This window comes from Macrotis lagotis, chromosome 1 (assembly GCF_037893015.1).
Source record: "Macrotis lagotis isolate mMagLag1 chromosome 1, bilby.v1.9.chrom.fasta, whole genome shotgun sequence".
Lineage (NCBI taxonomy): Eukaryota > Metazoa > Chordata > Mammalia > Peramelemorphia > Peramelidae > Macrotis > Macrotis lagotis.
The window spans coordinates 345,257,097-345,271,805 of NC_133658.1; the positions used below are offsets into that span (position 1 = coordinate 345,257,097).

General features: G+C 37.9%; 1 protein-coding gene across 3 annotated transcripts in view; it reads left to right on the top strand.

Moving 5' to 3' along the window:
• Positions 1-14,709, top strand: part of BPIFB2 (BPI fold containing family B member 2) — a 140,771-nt gene that overhangs the window by 98,943 nt on the left and 27,119 nt on the right. For 2 of the 3 annotated variants that reach the window (XM_074211891.1, XM_074211893.1), the window contains exon 2: positions 14,467-14,610. In XM_074211891.1, coding sequence (XP_074067992.1) covers positions 14,502-14,610 — 109 coding nt within the window. In that variant the 5' untranslated portion in view covers positions 14,467-14,501. Of the gene's footprint in view, positions 1-11,636; positions 11,745-14,466; positions 14,611-14,709 lie in introns of those variants that run through there. The other variant, XM_074211892.1, reaches the window with a different exon arrangement.

Consider the following 14,709-nt stretch of genomic DNA (forward strand, 5'->3'; position numbering starts at 1 on the left):
GGTAGCTGGAGAGTCTGAAGGTGAGTCAAGAAGTTAGGGATGGATAAATAGATTTGAGAACTGTCATCATCACCAGAAAAATTGGAAAGCAGAAAACTACATATAGACCAACACCTGATAGACCAAAATAAGATCAAAATAGGTACATGACTTACATAAGCAAATTAGGAGAGCATGGGATAGTTTCTGTCAGATCTATGGATAATGGAAAAATTTAGAACCATAGAAAATATAGAGGGCATTACAAAATATAAAACAGATAATTTTGATTATATAAAATTAAAATGTTTTTGCACAAACAAAATCAATGCAACCAAAATTGAAAGGAAAGCAAAAACTGGGAAAAATTTTTGCAATGAGAATCTTTGATAAAGACCTCCTTTCTCTAATATATAGAGAAGTGGGTCAAATTAGTAAAAAAAATACAAGCTGTTTCCCAACTGATACATATTCAAAGGATTTGAATAGGTGGTTTTCAGACAAAGAATTCCAAGCTACATATAATCAAATAAAAAAATGCTCTAAATCATTATTGGTTAGAGAAATGCAAATTAAAGCACATCTGAGATACCATCTCATACCCATCAGATTGTCTAACATGACAAATGTTGAAAGTTGGAGTGGATGTGGATGTGAGAAAACTGGTGGAATTGTGAAATTATTTCTAACCATTCTGGAGAGAAATTTAGAACTGTGCCCAAAAGGCAATAAAATTGTGAATATCCTTTTTTTCCAGGAATTCCACTGCTAGATCAAAGAATCTATTTGTATAAAATTATTTATAGCAGCTCTTTTTCTGATGGCTAAGAACCGAAAATCAAGAGGCTGCTCAACAATTGGAGAATGGCTAAAAAAGCTATGGTGCGTGATTGTCTTATATGAAATAACAAACAGGATGTTTTCAGAAAAGCCTGCGAAGACTTGCATGGTGGAAAGTGAAGTGAGCAGATCCAGAAGAACATTTTACGTAGTAGCAATAATATTGTATGATGAACTGTGAATGACTTAGCTTTTCTCAGCAATACGATACAAGACAACATAAAAGAACTAATGATGAAGCATGCTATCTTCCTTCAAAGAAAGATCTGAGAATCTCATTAATACAGACTGAAGCTTGCAAGTTTTTATTTTCTTTCTTTTCTTTTTTAACAAGTCTTCTTGGACAAAATCACTGAAATCGAAATGTTTTACATTACACATGTATAAATTACACTGGATTACTTAATATCTCAGGGAAGGGGTAGAGGAGGGAGGGAAAGAATTAAAATTATTGAACTATTAAAATGCTTAAAATTGCTTAATATGTATTTAGGAAAAAATAAAATATTCTATACTATATAATAAAAAAGAAACAATAGAGATGATAATTGATTTTTGGAAGTTGATGTGATCACAAGTGAGGTAGTTTGGAGCGAAAAGGGAAGAGGGTCCAGGGTAGAGTCCTTTGGGACAAATTAACAAGCATGACCTGATTGAAGTTCCAGTCAAGGACACTGAGAAAGAGCAATAGTTAAGAGGAAAATCAGAAAAGATTAGTGTCCTGAAAGTTAAGAGAGGAGAGGAGGAGTGAAGGAGGAAAAGAAGGTGATGAGGATTGAGAAAAGACCATTAGATTTGTCCATTAAAAATCATGGGTGACTTGGGTGATAAAATGGCTGTCAATTAAAAAATCATTGGTATCTTTGGAGATAAAAGTTGCAGTAAAATGATGAAGTCAGAAGACAGATTACAGATTATAGAAGAGAATAAGAGGAAAGGAGGTAGAAAGTTTCTCAAGGCATTTAGCCACAAAAGGCAGGAGAGATATAAAACTTGCCCAGGGTCACATAGCTCAAAAAAGCTTAAGAAGCAGGATTAAAAATCTAAATCTCCCCTGACTCCAAGTTCAGTGGTCTTTCTCCACCACCAACTTATTTCTATTTATAATTTTCCTTCCATTTGTCAGAAAGAGTAATAGACTTGTAGTCCACCTTTGAGCATTTGTTATTGTTAAGAATTTTTAGTTAACAACATTGAGGGATAGTTACTGGGCAATTATTAGTCATTAATCATAAACAATGAATAGTTATGGCTCACTATTAGTGATAATTTCTATTAATGACTATGATAGAGTGCCACTCTATATATGGAGGTGATATTCAAGTCCATTCAGATCAGATGTTTTGAGATGTGTTTCTAGTGTGGGGGAGGGAAGAGTGGTCTGCATTTTGTGTTCTGCTTTTTGGGGAAGGAAATCGACCAAGGTCAGGGCAGAGGTACAGACACTCTCATCAGAGCAGAGATACCCTCTTTAGTGCCCTTGTGTTCCCTGATGGGAATTATAAGAGTATTAACAAAGTTCTCTCAAGGGACCTTACCATTGGGACAGTATGATGGGTATAAGTCAAGTTCCCATGATACTTTGGGATATTAGTATCAGGCCTAGGCCAAGTAGATGGCAAAGACTTCACCTCTCATACATAAGTATGTACTTAGCCATCCTCTGCAAGAGGGAGGCGTGACAGAGGAGACTGTTCTCGAGGAATCATCTTCACCTGTTTGAGTACACAAATAAAGCCATAATTATGTCCCAGAAATACTCAAAGGCTAATTATCCCAGTTTTATGACTAAACTCATAAACTTAGAGAATTGTGAGGTACTCTAGAGATCAGTCATCTAGTATATTCTTCCTCTTTATTTTAATAGAATAAAAACCTGAGGGATAGAGATATAATAGGAGTTAGACCTGGAAGGACACCCAGAGATGATGAAATTTAATTCTCTTATTTTACAGAGGAAAAAACTGAAGTCTAGCAAGTAAAATTGACTTATCAAAAGTTATTCAGATAGGTTTTTAACTCAGGTCTTCTGACTTCTAAGTCATGATTAGTCATTTTTGAGAAGACACCCCCCCAATTGTCCCTAAGGAGTACTCCTGGGAATCCAGGAGAAGAAGATGGAGCCAGCCAGTCTTGCCCTATGGAGGACACAACTCACTTGTTAATGAGAGGGGGAAATGAGAATTTCTTCCCAACCCCAGCTACATTATTATTCAACTATGCCATCATTCCTGCTATTACACCTCTTTCCCACAGGAACTTTGGACTCTACTTCTAGGACCAACTTTTCCCTGGTCTCACTCAGAGTCAGACCTCTACTTCTCTTCCTGGTCAATCCTGCTGCTGTGTAGCTCCCCTGGACTTCTAATTCTTCTTTGCATATGATATGAAAATCATCCAGTAGTCACCAAGCATTTATTGTTTATTATGGCACTTTACAAAAACTTCAGGGAGGAATGTGAGCTCCCTAGGGGCAGAGGTTGCTTGCTTGTCTTTGCCTCTTAGGGGTTTAACACAGCCCTAGAACAAATTGAGTGCTTAATAAATGATCTGTCTGTCTGTCTATCTATCTACCTTCCTACCTACCAGTCTATGTTCTCTGTCTCTTTAGCTCTGTCTGTCTGTCTCTATCAGATCAAAACTCACAGAACTCTTCCCACCACACCCCAAATCTATTGTTCTTTCTACTACATTACATTTGGTCAAATAACCTTATCTTTGGTCTTTAAGCAGCCTATTCATTAATACTTAAGATTTTGTTTAGCTCATCTCAGGTAGGGGACTGAAAAGAGAGTCTTGGAAGTTAGATGTGTGTGTATGCAAGCTTCAACATGATCAACCCTTAGAACAGGTGTTTAATGGGGATGATTATAAGACAGCCAAGGAAGATCTGTATCTCCTGGAGTCACAAAGATAAACTACCACCATTCTCATGATTCCTTGAGCAGGCAGAGGGTTGGATGGTTCTAGAAGGAAGAACCCTTCAGAGGCTACTAGAGTCTAACTCTGTCCTGGAGACATGGGGTTTCCCAAATATTCCAAGTGTTCCAAGGTAGTTCCAGGTTATCCTGCCTGAGTCTGTTCCATAAGGAGGTTAAGATAAAGATATAAAAAACCCCCCACACACAGACATACCTAGCCATGTACACATATATCCATACACATATATACCCACAGATTCACTGTTTAACATAGCTAGAAATACATGTATTTTCCAAACATTAACAAGAATAGCTGACATTTTTATAGCTCTTTAAGATTTGAAAAACACTTTTGTTAGCCAATGAGATAACATGAAGTAGGTACTATTATTCAAGCTATTTAATAAATGAGGAAACTTTAACTGAGACAGGCTAAATGAGTTTGCCGAACAACACAGCTATAAAGCATCTGAAGTAGACTTGGAATTTAGATTTTCTTGATCCCAAATCCAGTACTCTATCCATGAGGAGAGGCTGATACTGTGAGGTTAAGAAGGTAGCTACCTATTGATTCTATGACAAGAAAATTCTTTGTCCAAAAAACTCATATTTTCTGCATTGATGCATAAGTGAAATCTCACCTTTAGATTTTCTCTTTTCCTTTTTTATCATTACTTAAAATGCGAATATGCCTCCCTTCCCCTTCTTCCTTTTCAGATTTGGAATAATGAGTCCTGGAGATATATTCTAATCCTGGCTTGATCACTCATAAGCATGTTACTCTGAGCAATCCATCTTTGCTTCAGTTTTGTCTTCTATCAATGGAGAAAATATTACTTGCCCTGCCCTCAATTTAGATTTTTTGTGTGGTTTAAATTAAAAAGACCTAGTGATTTCAGACATATATGTATAAATATATGTAATGTGTGACTTTGTTATCTGTCATTGATCCCTGAATATTAGGGAGTTTCTCAGTTCCTTACTTGGGAAGGAGAAAGAGAGAACAGAGTACTTTGGTGGGATACTGAGAGGAAGGAAAAGGGCAGAGAAAGGGAGGCTGAATGAAGTAAAGACAACCTTAGCTAGAGGTGTGCTTTGAGAATGAAGTACTACCACTACTGCTACCACCACCACCACCACCACCAGCAATACTGCTGCTTCCATCACTACCACCACCAGATTTACAATATGGTTCTACAGAATCCAATTCCTTCCTCAAGTCTTCTCCACTTTTCCATCCCTTCTTCTTACTGGTGGTGCTCTGCTCACTGGTTTGGATGACCAAGCTGGAGTCTTCAGGACTCTCATTCATGCTTCCTTCATCAGATACTGTGGGAGTTCTATGTGGATTTGGCCTAGGGAGGGAGAATCAATACTTAGGCAGTCAATAAGCAACCTTTTTTTCTTTCTTTCTTTCTTTCTTTCTTTCTTTCTTTCTTTCTTTCTTTCTTTCTTTCTTTCTTTCTTTCTTTCTTTCTTCCTTCCTTCCTTCCTTCCTTCCTTCCTTCCTTCCTTCCTGTCTTTCTGTCTTTCTTTGTCTTTTTTTTCTCTTTTCCTCCTTTCCTCCTTTCCTCCTTCCTTCCTTCCTTCCTTCCTTCCTTCCTTCCTTCCTTCCTTCCTTCCTTCCTTCCTTCCTTCCTTCTTTCTTTCTTTCTTTCAATTTTTCAAGGAAGTGGGGGTTAAGTGGCTTCCCAAACGCCATGCAGCTAGGTAATTAATAAGTGTCTAAGGTCAAATTTGAACTCAGATATTCCTGACTCCAAGGCCAGTGCTCTATCCACTGCGACACCTAGTTGTCCCCTTCAGTAAGCATTTATTAAGGGCCTATCATTGTCAGATACTGCTCTATGAGCTGGTGCTGTAGAAAGAAACAAAGGACGTTCCCTGTCTTCAAGGAGCTCACAGTTTAATATTTAAATAGGAAAAATTTAAGCAAGTGAAGGTATTAGAATTAAAAAGGATTGAGAAAGACTTCCCATAGATAGTGAGATTTTAGCTGATGCTTGAAGGAAGCCAGGAAAACCAGGAGATGGGGGTGAGGAAGGAGAGTATTTCAGGTACAGAGGACAATCAGGGAAATTGCCCCACTTAGGAGAAAGTCTTGTTTGTGGAACAATATAGAACAGTGAGACTGACTGGAAGAGAACTGGGGAGAGTAGTTGACTATAAGAAGATTGGAAAGGAAAGAGCAGGGATAGATTATGAAGGCTTTTGAACACCAAACAGAATTTACTGAGCAAAGGAATGACCCAGTTGCACTGGCAGTTTAGGAAAACTCTCCTTCAAATAACCTAACTATTAAGTTTTTCAACCTTTTTGCTTCTCATGTACCTCCATCCTACCTCAGTTTTTGCACACAGACTGTCCTCCATTCAGTTATATTTAAATAAACATTAAAAACCTCTCCCTTTCTATAGGCACTGTGGTAAGCACTGGGGATATAAAGAAAAGCAAGTGATAGTCCCTATTCACAAAGAATGTATAATCTAATGGGAGATACAACATACATATACAACATACATATCCAAAGTAAGTTATCTCCTGGATAAACAGGAAATAATCATAAGAAACAATTGTAATTAGGAGGAGTTGGGGAAGTTAGGAAATGGCCTTTTAGTTGGGACTTAAAGGCAGCCAGTGAGGTCAGTAGTCAGTATCTTGCCATATATGGAGGAGAGAGCTGAGAGATGGAGTATTCTGTTTGTGGAATAGCCAGGAGGCCAGTGTTACTGGATCAAAGAGTACTTTTCAGAAGTATGGTTTAAGAAGTCTGGAAAGTAGCAGGGGCCTAGTTTATGAAGGACTTTGAATACCAAATAAAGCAATTTGATTTTGCTCTTGGGGGCAATAGGAAGCTACAGGAGTTTATTGAATTGGGGGGTGAACACAGCATAATCACATCTATGTTTAAGGAAAAGCATTTTAAGGAAAAGTTGAATGGAGGATGTATTGGAGTGGGGAGCGACTTGAGGCAGGAAGACCCACCAGCAGACTCCTGCAATAGGCCACATATGAGATGATGGAGGGCTGCACTAGTGTGATGGCAGTTGGAGGAGAGAAGAGAAGAGGGTTTATTTGAGAGATACTGAGAAGGTGAAATCAGTAGGCCTTGGAAACAGTTTGGGTTTGATTATACCTTTGATCTTGCAATTACCGGCAAATGCAATTGCTACTATGTTTGAGAGCTTTGGTAGAGGTAAAATTTGAATTCAAATCTTCTGATTCCTCCCTGTAGGGTCATGAAGCTTTCTTATTACTTTTATAATATAATATTCACTGACTTTATGATTAGAAATAGTCATGATCAGTTAGTGGCACCCCTGGGTAGGCAGTTACACTTGATACACAGGAAATGGCACATGTGTGAGTATTGTGTGTGTGTTTGTGTTTGTTTGTGTGTGTGTGTGTGTGTGTGTGTGTGTGTGTGTGTGAGTGTGAGTGTGAGTGTGAGTGTGTATGCATGATTTCCCAGGTGGTTGTCATATTTCCTTACCTTGTCACTATTGGGGGCAAATGTACATATATTTTCTTTTTTTAATTAAAAATTTTTTTAAAATAGTATTTTCCTCAATTTCATGGAAATATAATTTTAGCATTCATTCAAAACATTTTTTGTTTCAAATTTTATTCCTCCTTCCCTGACCTCTCCTCTCCATAAGATGGTAAACAATTTGATATAGGTTATATATGTGCAAACATGTACATATATTTTCATTGTAATGTTTTTTGCTTTGATTCATTCATTGACTTTGCTGAAATATTGAATTTATAGGGACAGATTATTTGAAATTGGTACTGTCTTGGAAATTTTGGGGCATATGGTCACTAAAATCTTGTATCACCCTTTTTATTTCTTTTCCTAAACCCTCCCTCATTTCCTTTGAAGGTCCTGCTATCCTTATAGTCACCCACATTTAAACTTCAGAATCCTATCTGAGTCTTTAGTATAGTTTTTCCTTTTTAGGTTTCTTTTCAAGGCAATGGGGTTAAGTAGCTTGCCCAAGACCACATAGCTAGTAATTATAAGTGTCTGAGGTTGGATTTGAACTAAGGTACTCCTGACTCCAGGTCCGGTGCTCTATCCACTGTGCCACCTAGCTGCCCCTGAGTCTTTACTTTCATTCCCTGCCCTACCTATGACCATTCAAGGCCTCTACAACATCTCTTCCATCGGACCTCTTCACTCACAGAGATCCCCTCAGTTCCCTCAGGTCTTTTTTGGTATTGTAATCATCTCTTAATTGGACTCTATGGCTCAAGTCTCCCACTGCAGACCTATACAGCTGCCAAATGACTTCCTAAAGCACAGTCAAATCTCTCTTTTGCTCAAAAAGCGTCTGTGAGTCCTTGTTTTGTAACTGAAAGCCTTAAAGCCTGGTTCTGTTCTATCTTTGTAAGTTTATTTCAAATTATTGTCTTTTCCATTTTCTATGTTCTAGACAAACTGTCCTAGTTTGATATTTCCCATTTGTTTGAGTCCATCCATATTCCACCTCAGACTCTTTGCAGAGACATTTTGCATAGCCTATGTTGTTGTCCCTAATTGCTGTCATCCTCCCCACTCTTGTGAAATTACTTTGAATGTATTTTGTTTTTAAAATTTTTTATTCTTTTTGAACTTAAATCCAAAAAAACCAAAAACCTCCCAACAGATCCATGTATACAGCATAACATAAAAAGAGAATTCATTATAAAACCATGAAATTCCATTTCATACTGTTTACTTTTTTGAAAAACTACATAATAAATACTATATATTTAGAATACTATATATTTTCTGTGCTTCTAAGTTTTCTTCTTTATAAATTTAAAAAAAATTTTTTCTCTGTCCCTACTTACCCTAAAGAAGACTACCATTAGACATAAAATGTGTATATATACATACATACATACATATGTATATCTATATATACATATATATTGTATATCTACATCTACTATATCTACATATCAGTTTTTCTCTGGGTATGGATGACATCTCTATGTATTTTCTATACCTATCTATAGTCATATTGTTTGTCCCTAAGAGAATAGAAGAGCTTCAAGGGCATATTTTATCCTTGACCTTGTATCCCTAACACCTACCATGATGCCTGAAATGTCATAGTTGATGTTTTCATGCATGTGGACATGAATGAAAGAATAAATGATTGGAGGTCATTACCAGACTTTGAAAGGACCTTCTTCAAAAAGTATTTCCTAGGCAGGATGCTTTCCTTTGAGTGTGGGCATCAGAACTTAGTTGTTCCCCTTCCCAGGGACCTGGTTCAGAGGGATACTGACCTTTACTTTTTCCTCCTCAAAAAGGGCACATGGAATGGGGTCCCTCCCAGCCAGTCCCAGAACTAGGCCTCAATGTCCCCTAAGTTCTCCTCCCCCTACCTTGCTATAACCCCAAGATTTTCTCTACCTTCTGGATCTGGATGGTGAAGGTGGGGTTGACTCCCTGTCTCTCTCGGTCTCTTGACTGATAGAACACTTGATTAAATGGCCCCTTTGAGTCCGACGCATATTTTTTTCTCTCTCAAACTCTAGGGGAGGGTTTGTTTAGGGGACAGGCTATCACTACACTCTACTGGGAAAAAATAAACTAGATATAGGACAAACTCCTGCTTTGGGACACCATAAAGATTCCAATCAAGGAGAGGCAGGAAGGTTCACAGAAGTCACTTTCTTTCAGTGTGACCTCACAGATGTGGGTGAGTGACTTCACAGAGGCTGGCTCAGAATAAAGCAAAGACAAACTGTGATTCCATTCACAGCACCAGAACCGTAGGTTTGATGTTCAATTAGTTTTCCCTCTGCTGGTGTGTACAGTGTAACCACTCAATATAGAATTATACAATGACACATGGTGACTTTTTATGGGGTGGGGGGGAACACTGACACCTAGAAATAATTAATTCACTCAAAGATACACAGTCAGTTAAAAAGAGACAATAGAGCAAGAGTTTAGGGGCATTTCTGTGCATCAAACTCAATGACTAGCACAGATCAACAGACTATCTAGTGGGGAAAGTACATGACCTTAATCTGTCACTTAATAGTTTAGTGACCTTGGAGGAATTATCCCTCCCTGGGTCTCATTTTCCTTTCATAAAGCTGAATCTTAAGGTGAAAACATGGGGTCACAGACTGCCAGAATGAAAAGCCTTGCAAAACTTTTTGACTTTGGTATTTCTCGTGTAGTCTCTAATTAACACTTGTACAATGAAGGGGTTGGGTTAGAAAACATGTAAAATTTCCTGTATTGCTAAACCTTTTTGATACCTTGATTCTCTAAGCCTTCAGTGATTAGGGTATTTATATCTCCTGGTGTTTTTTGTATATAGTAGAAGATAGTTTGTAAATGTTTGATGATTGATTTAATAAATGGAAGCGTTGGTTACTGTTGTCCTTGAATTGAAGTGACATCTGAGTTTGAGCTGAAGAGTCTGCATGCTGCCCCACCATGGGACTGTAGAACTGGAATTGAAAGGAACCTCCAACCTCCCTATTTTATGGATGAGGCAACTGAGATCCAAGGAGTTGGTGACTTGCTCAAGGTCACACAAATTTTAGACATCAGAAATGGAATTTGAATCAGGTCCCCTCATACCAGAAGCAATGCTCTTTTCATTGTTCCTTTGCCACACTGTTCCTGATGCCATTTAAGTGCCTAAGTTGCCAGTTACTATCAAAATGACCAGAATTTCCAGAGAGGCATGAGGTATGTTTTGTGCTGGAAATGTTAAGAAAGAGAAAAACTTTCTTTCCTAGAGTCAACAGTTGAATATGACTTCATTTCTGTAAACATTTGCATCTCGTTCCAATGAATTTAATTTATATTTCAGTGATGGGAAAGTAACTCTGCAGTTCCACATCACATACATTTCATGAACTGATAAACTGAGGCAAAGAGTGTTAAAGTGATAGCATGCTGGGAGATGGAAATCCTTTATTTATTTATTTTTCTCTCCTAGTTTCTTCTGACTCTATATCCAGTTTTGAGTAAGAAAAGAGGAAAAGATGGAGAGATAAGCAACACGGCATTGTGAACAGACTCCTGAATTTGGAGTCCAGACACTTGGGTTTGAATACCGGTTTAGTACTTGTGACCTTAGGCAAGTTCCTTCCCTTCTCTTGACCAAATAGGATCAGAATAGAGGAGATCTAACTTGCTTTCTAGTATCATTCTTATGATCCCATGTGTATATATATGTATATGTACATATATATATGTATATGTACATATATGTATATATATATGTATATATATATATATATATATATAATCAATAATGCTCTTAGGAAGCTACCATGGGTAGCTAAGATGATGCAGAGGATAGAGAGTGTCCAATGTGAAATTTAGAAGGCTTAGTTTCATCAGTTGAAATTCGATCTTTGACACTAGCTATATAATCCTATTTGCCTCAATTTCTTTCTCTGTAAAGAAAGGTAGCAAACCATTCCAGTATCTTTACCAAGATGGTGTCCTTTACTTACAGGTCTAACTTAAACCTCTTTAAATCTTAGAAATTGCTCTTTTTTTTTTTTTTTTTAACAAATCCAAGGCATGAAGATCATCTCAGTCATACCCCTACTTCTGGGAATTTCTGACTTGTATATGAGAATATGACAATTTTGTTCCACCCTTTTTTCATCCTAGATTGCTGTGACTTTGAGGAGTCCTCTCTTTCTGGGAATCATTGGGCTGCCATCTGCATAAGATTAAGACATCAACCTGTTGATGGGTCCCTTGGCATCTCTGCCTTGCAACGTGGCATGTTCCTATCACCTCATTAGGGATGAGTCCAATTGGCAAAGATTCTTATTTGCAGAGAAAACAGTGCCTTAAAAAAACAAATGGGCCCCTCCCTGGGTATAAGATGGTCATGGTTGCTGTTCCATTTCCCCAAAGTGTCATACTTTTTGGGATATTTATAAAGCACTTCCTGGCCTAGGGAGAGGAAGGACCCAGGACCGAACCACTGATGATCCATCTTCTCCAGGGAACCAATTGAGGTATGAGTGGGAAAGTTGTTTTTTATTTTTAAGGGAGAATGAAAGGATCATAAGAAGGCAGTGGTGTTCAGTGCAAAGATTCCATCAGGAGACCTGGGTTCTTGTGCTTACATTCCAATTACTGGTGCTGGGACATTAGACAAATCATCTCCTATATTTGAACCTATTCCTCTCATTTATAAAATAAGGGTGTTGGATTAAATGAGGGGGGTCCTAGTCTGGAATCTGTGAGTTGACTAAAAGAATTGATTTTGGAAAATCATATTTCAGTATAATTGATTTCATTTTTTTGTGTGTATATTTATTCAAAAAAAATCCCATATCTCTTAGAAGGGGTCCCCTTTCACAGAGTGCTAGATTTATGAATGGGTCAATGGCACCAACTCTTGGATTAAATTAACTTTAAGGTCCTTTTAAACTCAGTCTGTCTGTGTCCTAAGGTCGGTTCTAGTTCTACATTCTTTATTCTAGTTTCTGAGGTCCATTCCAAAACTAATGGTTAATTTTCAGTGGTCTTTCTAACAATCTATGTTCTATTTTGGAAAGTCTCTTCCAGCCCCATTGTTCTATGTTATATATTTTCAGACCTCTTTCAGCTCTAATATTCTAAGTGTTAAGCTTCAATATCTAGGACCTTGACATTTAATTTTTTTTATAAGTTTAGTGATGATCTTGGATGTTAGTCTAAAAGAATTCTACAGGATTCTATCTCTTTTAGCATGTAATTAAGTCTGGATCTCAGTATAGATGAATCTTCTCTATAGATTCATTGACAAGTAGTCAACCAACTTCTACCTGAAGAACTTCAGTCATGGGAAACCTACTAATTCTTGAGGTGGCTTCTTCCACTTTGGACAACGAAGTACTAAGAAGGTTATCCTCCTATTGAGAGGTGTTGTTCAATTGTGTCACTTGTTTCTGATTCTTCGTGACCCCATTTGGAATTTTCTTCTCAAAAGATACTAGAGTGATTTGCCAGTTCCTTCTCCAGTTAATTTTTCAGGTGAAGAAGCTGAGGTAAACAAGGCTACATGAATTGCTCAGAACCACCCAGCTAGCAAATATCTGAGATTGGATTTGAATTTATGTAGCTGAGTCTTCCAAGTTCTAAGCTTAGTGCTCTTTCCATTGTGCCACCTAGCTGCCCATATTTAGGTTTTTTTTTTTTTTTTTTTTGCAAAGGCAAATGGGGTTAAGTGGCTTACCCAAGGCCACACAGCTAGGTCTGAGGTCGAATTTGAACTCAGGAACTCTTGACTCCAGGGCTGGTGCTCTATCCACTGCACCACCTAGCTGCCCCCTAGCTGCCCATATTTAGAAGTAGATAGACATAAACCTTTTATTAAACCCTTTCTCTATTAGGTACTAGTGATGAGGTTTTATTTTGGAATGAGGACTCATCCACGTCCTAGTGATTAAAATAAAGTTAATTTTTACCCAATGGAGGAAGACACTATGTAAAGGACAACTAGGAAGTGGGAGGATGGGAAGAATACCTAAGTGAAGTAAGGCAGCTGGCAGAGAAATGGAAAAGTTAGGAGAGTAAGTTGAATTAGGAGTGAAGTATTACTCTGGTCCATTAAGAAATGGTGGTCAGCACCAGGGAGTCACCAATCAAGGAATTGGATCACAGTGGGAGGTTTCAACAGATAGGAAAGTAGTTGAAGATATGAGCAGTCTGTAAAAATAAGTTGTGTCAAAAACGAGAAGAATCTGTTTCACCCATTGCTCTTTCATGGGTCTTTCTAGGGAAAATTGAGTTTAACTCTTCGTGTACAAAATAGCCCTTCATAGAAGTCTTCTCTACTCCAGACAAAATATCTCTAGTTCTTTCAACAAGTCCTTTTATACAGAGGGTTAAGTAAACTTTCAGTTTGTTCTTTGTTGGATTTGAATCCTGCCATAGGGAGTCTGGAGCTAAAGAAACTCATCTGATAAGACTAGTCCTTGTGGGACATTAGTTACTGATTTGCCAATGTCTCAGAAAAATTCTCTCAGGGTGGCTAGGTGGCACAGTGGATAGAGCACCGGCCCTGGAGTCAGGGGTTCTTGAGTTCAAATCTGGCCTCAGACACTTAATAATTACCTAGCTGTGTGGCCTTGGGCAAGCCACTTAACCCCATTGCCGAGCATAAACCAAAAAAAAAAAAGTTCTCTCCATGTTCCCTGAGCATATTATGGAAGTTATGGGCATAGGGCTGGGTCTCTAAGTCTCCAAACCTATCTCCTAGAATAGGTACCACACTAGGACGTTTGGTGTGTGTTGCTCTGGGAGCATCCCCAAAGCATCTTCCCTTCCTTTTTGTAAACATGAAAAAATTTCTCATAAATATGAAATTCCAAGTAAAGTCTTTCCCAAAGATGGGATAACTGTAGCAGGAACTTGATTAATAAGCACTTTTTCTACTTTTCCATCCATTGACTCCTCGTAATCATACTTTGAGGTGAATGAAAAATCATGCCTATTTAATAGTGGTAGCCCAGAAAAGGCAATGTCCAAGGTGACACATCATATCAATGGTAGATGTGAGATTAGAACCCTGATCCTCAATTATAAATTTTATTTTATTTTTTCTTTTATCACATTTCCTAAAAGGAGAAGAGGGAACTGGCTAAATGAGGAGATTATGAAGCTTCTTTTGTGGATCAGTTTTGATATTACCAGTTCTATTTTAATCCCCAAATCCTTTTAATGAGGTATCAACTGTCTTGTTTTTATCAGACTCCAGGATCAACAGTTTTTTCCCAGAATCAGCCATGCTTCGAGTCTATACCTTGTTAATCCTCCTTGGGATGTTTGTCCCATTCTGTGATTCCCGTAAACCAAAGGCTATGGTCAGGATTAATCAGAAAGCTCTGGACAGTGGTAAGTAAGGCCTGACTGGTCTTGTGAATCAGAGTAATATTTAGCTATTTAAATACTGGAACAAGCAGTGAGTCTAGATCAAGGAGTATAAGAGGTTCC